The 6372-nt window shown below is 35.2% G+C and overlaps 1 protein-coding gene across 1 annotated transcript; it reads left to right on the top strand.

Moving 5' to 3' along the window:
* The first annotated feature begins 3361 nt into the window (after positions 1-3361).
* On the top strand, positions 3362-6057 carry LOC120185089. The gene is made up of 6 exons (XM_039189403.1): positions 3362-3468; positions 3557-4059; positions 5309-5461; positions 5644-5730; positions 5820-5942; positions 6019-6057. Exons 2-6 carry the CDS (start codon positions 3580-3582, stop codon positions 6055-6057), a joined length of 882 nt encoding a protein of 293 aa, XP_039045334.1. The 5' UTR covers positions 3362-3468; positions 3557-3579.
* The last annotated feature ends 315 nt before the right edge of the window (positions 6058-6372 follow it).

Below are 6372 nucleotides of genomic sequence, written 5' to 3'. Positions count from 1 at the left end.
TGAGTTGTATTTTATAGATGTACTATTTGCTTACATTATATCATTGAGCTAGTATTTGAAACATTATGTAGTCGAATCAATGCTTGATAATAACGACATTAAAATTTGATTTTATCATATCATAGTTAATATATCAAGACAACCATAAATTTTTAGCGATAAATGATTAGTTTATAACATATAAATAATCATTATTTTATAACTTTTAATAATCGAGGACTAAAGAAAACGTCATATAATCATAAGGCGTAGAGATGCACATAGCCGGATTTAAATCCGATCCGGATCAGATAAAAACCGATCCGGTTTTTTCACTAAGCCAAAAAATCGGTTTATAAAAAAACCGGTTCGGATCATAACCGGTTTGGAGGGTCGGATGATGTAATCGGTGTAACGGGTTTCGGTTTGAAAAAAACCGGTTTTTAAAAAAAAAACGGTTTTTAATCCGGTAAAAAATCCGATCATCCAATTTTTTAAACTCCAAACCGAATTTTTAAACCCCATACCGGATTTTTTTCCCGGATAAAAAACCAATTTTTTATCCGGTTTTTAATCCGGTAAAAAATCCGGTCGTCCAATTTTTTCCCAAACTGGTTATACTATCCGGTTTTAAAATATCCGATCCGGTTTAAAAAAAACCAGTTTTTTCCAAATCCGATTTCGGATATTTTTTGCGTAAAATCGGATATTCGAATTTTTTGTGCACCTCTAATAAGGCGATTTTATAAATTCTAATAATTAAGAAACTCAATAAAATAATATCTTATTGTGAGGTCTATTTTGTGTACTTTACCCTAATAAATATTGGTTATATACCGTATCGGATTGGGGGTAGTTCTGTTGTACAACATACTACTATAAAACCTATGAAGCACGGGGACGATAAAGGAGTCCCGTTTCAAGTACCCGATACGTTTTAGGCACGGGGACGATACGGGTACGCACCAGGAACGTGACACGGTGATAGGGTACGAATGATCGAATTCGAGGATGGTCAAAACTTACCTGAGGACGTTTCGAGGAGTATCGCATTGCTGCGAACGGCGGCGGCACGACGAGGAGTGAATGAACGATGGCTAGGTTTTGTTTTGGTTTTTATATTCGAGTAGCAGTAGTAGTACTATAAGAAGAAAACAGATAGAATCATTAGGAGGAAGTTAAATTAAGAGGAGATTAATGAACCCAGAAAAACCCATAATTCATTTACATTTATTTTTTGCTTATTTATTTGTTTCATGACATTTGGAAAAGATGAAGGGAGGAGAAAGATTGAACGAGGGAACACAAACACTCGTTTACTCCTTAACACTGCTCTAGGTCGTGTGCTGCCCAGCTGACGGCTAGGTTTTGTGAAAAGAAAGAAAAGGAAGAAGGAACAGGCCGCGCTGAGCAATGAAATCGAGAAAATTAAAAAATTTATATGAATCGAGTAAAATGGTTCGATTCGGTTTAATTTTATACAGTTCGGTTTTCGGGTTGGTTTAAAGTCTCAATTTTATTGATTCGGTTGGTTCGGGTTTTCCATAGGAAACTCATTTGTTTCATATTGAACCGAATAGACAATTTTAAAAAAAAATTATAGTTTCAAGTGAATTATTCATTGAAAAACCGATAAACCGAACCGAACCAAAAAAATCGAACCGTTAAAAAAACCGAACCGAACCGAAAAATTCGGTTTCACATAATTCGGTTTTTAATCATTTAGTTTCGATTTAAATTCTAAAAACCCATTTATTTAGGTTCGGTTCAGTTTTTAGTAAAAAATCGAACCGAACCGAAAAAATCGGTTTCACATAATTCGGTTTTTTAATCATTCGGTTTCGATTTAAATTTTAAAAATTCATTTATTTCGGTTTGGTTCAGTTTTTAATAAGAAACCGAACCGAATACACCCTAGCGCGGGGTGGGGAAGAAGAAGAGAGAATAATATTTAAATAATTTTTGGTCTATTTGTCAGTTGATCCCTGAGTATTCTAAGGCTTTCGAATATGACAATAATTTTTTCAGTATTTTCAAATTGGCCACCAAAATTAATTTAGAGATTTAGGGAAAAAATATCATATGTTAGGATTTTTAATTAGATTTAAATTAGGATGTTATACTAATTTTCTATGAAATATTGACTTTATTTATGATTATTTACATCTATTTATAATTTTAATTTTTTATATGGCGTACCCTTGTCGTCCCCATATCCTATAATTTTAAAAATTATCGTTTCTCGTCTCGTCCTCGTATCTTTTCCCATATCCGTATCGGTGCAACATAGTATAAAACTAAAGAAAGGTGTTACACAAAATATTAATATTTTTAGTATAGCGCTATCTAAAATATTTTTTTATACCAAAAATATTAATTTTACTATCTAAAATAAATATTTTAAATATTAATATTTTGGATAGAAAAAATAATAGTGTGCATCGGTGCCTGAAATCAAAAGCGTGATTAAAGGAGAAAAAGATACAGCTAGAGACTGGATGCTTTCCACTGAAGACAATGCCTTGTGCTATGCTATTTGGCCTAATCATCTGCTTTGATTACTCCATTTTCATCTTTATTTAATCTTTGACTTAATACACTTTTAGATACTTAAATCTTATCTCAAATTAACTTTTGATATTTAAAGATTTTTTTTTAAATGTGTGTTTAATTTTATCTCAAATTAATTTGTTCCAGGCATATAATATTTTATTTAAAAATAATTTAATATTATAATTTTAAAAAACTAAAAAAACCCTAAAATTTCATCGTCGATCAACCACCGTCAGTCAATGGCCATCCTTAATACCATTAGAATTGTATCACCGCTGCGATCAAAACTCAGTCTCCCACTCGTCTACGTGAAATTCCGCTAATCATTACGAAAAGCACCGTAAAGGGTCATCGATTTTTTTAAATTTCCTTCTTTATTTTCTAACAATTCCGACGACTATAATTAGTTGTATGTTACACGATTGACACTATTGAGTTCCCTTTCCTACTTTGAACAAAATCCAGCCAGTGAAAACCCTTCGTTGTTGTTGGAGGATGAGAGAGAGGGACGACATGTGGGGTTTAATTTTTTTTTGAAATTTTCTTCTTTTTTTTAAATAACATCTTTATTATTAAAAAAAATAAAAAAATAACGATAAATAATTAAAAGTATAACAAAACAAACATTAAACATTTATTTTTTAATAAAAAAATTTAAACACTAAAAATAAATTTGAAATATAGTTTATTACCTAAAAGAATATTAAGCCTTTAATCTTCTTTAACCTTTTGATTGTTCTTTGTAGGCCCCTCCCTTCTCTGACTTTTTGAGGACTCTATTCCCTATCTCGTCACCTAAAAAACAAAGCTTTGCTCACATTTCACAGATTCCAATGGACTCTGTTTGCAAGCTAAATCCCTACAAATTCCAAAAAAGAAGACAATCTTATAGCTGTTAACTAAATAAAAAAATTGGTGCTGCAACCTGCAGAAAATGTTCGTCGGTCCATCTTCAACCCTAATCCAAAAGTCTGGTGCTTTTTTTTAATCAAATAATAGGTCATGTCATTGTTTTTTCTTACAGAAACCTCTGCCTCTTCTTCAACAATGGCGGAGCATCTGAAACTAAGGAGGCCGACCAGAAGCCAAACCAGTCCAGACCCAGTGTTGGAAATCCCATCTCTAATGCACTCCACTCGTTCTAAATCTACCAACAACGAAACAAGCAAGAAGAAAGCCAACCCTTTTAGCCAGTCCTCCCTCAGAGGACTCGGCTGCACCGCATCTGCGTCGCAGCAGGTATCGGTGCCCGCCTTGATAAGCTCGTCAGCCGATTGGGAAGCCAATAAAGTAAAGAAGAAGAAGAAGAAGAAGAAGACAAGCAATAAGATGCACCATCATCAGCAAGGTGTGGTTTTGAACGAAGGGAGTGGCTATAACATGAGCTGTGGGGTGGTTCAGGATGTCTGGCGCGGGCCTGGAATTGGGCTGTCGGCGGATGCTGTTGGCTCTGTGGATCGTGTTGTGGCTAGGAGAAATGTGCCTGCCAGAGGGAAGATTGACCTTGAAAAGCTTAACCACAGGGAGGTATATCCATTTTTATCCCCTTGCATCATCCTTTTATGTTGTGTAAAGTTATGTCATATCATGAGTTTTGATCTGGATCTGGCTCCAAGATTAGGTATTTTTCTGTTGCTATTTGTTTCCATGTTTGATTCCTAGTTGTGTTCATCCTTGTTAGGTGGAAGCTTTCATCTTTAGCAGGTTGTTGCATTATTTATGAGACTGGTTAACTAGATGACTTTTCATTCTCCTTTTGATAATTAATTATAATAACACTTTTTTGGACTTTCACAAATTCTTTACATTGAATGCATTGAACGGCCTGTAAAGGTTTCGGATTCGAGCAGTTGTAACTTGTAATGTGTGCGTTATACTAGAAAGATTCTGAACATATATTATATTTTAATTATCTTAGACCGATAAAAGATGATAAATTCTTTGCATTAAAGCGGTTCTTTCTTTGCATTTGAAGCAAAACATATATCTTTGGATGAAAAGCCTGTGATGGACCCTAATGCAGAATCTTTTAAAGTTATCTCATTCAATGAGTTTTGGGTATTGAATTTGAGTTTTGATCTGGATCTTGCTCCATGATTAGGCCTTTCTTATGTTCCTATTTGTTTCCATATTTGATTCTTAGTTGTGTTCATCCTTGTTAGGTGGATGCTTTCATCTTTTGCATGTTGTTGCATTACTTATGAGAATGCTTAACTAGATGACCTTCATTCTCCTTTTGATAATTAATTATAACACTTTTTGGCCATTCACAAATTCTTTATACATTCAACGCATTGAATGACCTCAATGTTAAAAGGTAGAGTTGTTTTTCCTAAAGGTTTCATATTCGATCAGTTATGTTTGCAGGGTGTGTGCCCGCTATCAATGACTAAAAAAATTCTAAACGGATACCATCAGGGATTTAAATTACGATTGTGGTTGCGTTACGTTGATTGCACCAAAACCGCTATATACCGGCCACTATTCCAATAGTGGATCGCTATTTAATCACCTCATATTAATAAAAAAATAAATTCTTTGCATCAAGTTGGTTCCTTCCTTGTATTTGAAGCAAAGCATATATCTTTGGGTGAGAAACCTGTGATGGACCCTATTAGATTAGGAGATGGTTATGGAGAACTTTTGATAAGCATGTGAATGTTCATGTAAATGGTTTTGTTTTCTCCTTTCAGCATGATGAGTGTTCTTCTACAATATAATTTATGGCATAATTTTGTGGTTATGTTAGCTGATTTTGTTTCATATATGTTGACAGCCTTCTTGCACGGCAAGGCGGCCTGTAAATCCTGAAATGCTCTCCTTTCTTGATTCGGATTCGGCCTTCATCTCGTCACGTCCTAAACCCGATTTCTTTGGAGCTAGATACTATCGTCATGCTCGGCATCCTTCTCTGGAGGGGCTTGCTGAGGTACTGTCCGTATTTTCGTGTTCTGCTATACGGATTTCTAGCGAATATCGTCTATGCAATATTGTTAGTTGTTTCATGTGCACAGCTTTCATTCTAAGGAGTTTACTACTATTCCTGATATTCTCTTACTAGCACGATGAATACTATGGATCGTGTTAAAAAAATGGTTATATCTGGTGTAGATGATGATGCTACAGAACAATTTGATAATGGGGGCACGTGATCGATTCAGCGTCTGGAGGCTTGATATCGATAGCATGTCGTATGAGGTATGTTTTGCTGTCGTATTGGTCTCGTTAAACCGTATGATCCCATTGCTTTACAGAAACAAACATTGTTTTCCCCGCTTTCAAAACAGCAACTACTGGAGCTCGGTAACAAAATCGGTTATGTCAACACGGGATTGAAAGAAGATGAGATGAGCAGATGCCTGAGAAAGATGAAGGGGTCGATTATGGGAAACAAGTGCAGCATTTGCCAGGTGAGTTTGACAATTGAATCGTGTACCGGTTCCGTTATCTTTATCTGATTTTTTACGCTTGAAATGATCGGGATAGGAGGAAGACGAAGAAGATGAAGAGAAGATGAAGAACTAGCTCTGGGTTTTGCTCATTGCTACTATGGTTTTGTGATTGAGTTGCCTATGTGTTGTTTTTGTATTCTTTTTTCTTGTTTAAATCATATTTGTGATTGAGTTACCTCTGAAGCCGCATCCGCCACACTTCAATATTCAGCCTCAGTGGTTGATCTCGAAAAAGATCGTTGTTTTTTCGAACACCATGAAAAAAATGCTGCCCCAAAAACACTCCGTGGCTTGTGACTGAGCGTCAACCGTCGATGTTGCTTGCCTATTCCGTATCAACAAACGCCACAATAGTAGTAGGCTTTCCATTTGCACGAAACAAAAGACC

This window comes from Hibiscus syriacus, unplaced genomic scaffold (assembly GCF_006381635.1).
Source record: "Hibiscus syriacus cultivar Baekdansim isolate YM2019G1 unplaced genomic scaffold, ASM638163v2 tig00112988_pilon, whole genome shotgun sequence".
Taxonomy (NCBI): domain Eukaryota; kingdom Viridiplantae; phylum Streptophyta; class Magnoliopsida; order Malvales; family Malvaceae; genus Hibiscus; species Hibiscus syriacus.
Note: the sequence above shows the minus strand (reverse complement) of the source record. Positions and strands in the feature narration are given on the sequence as shown.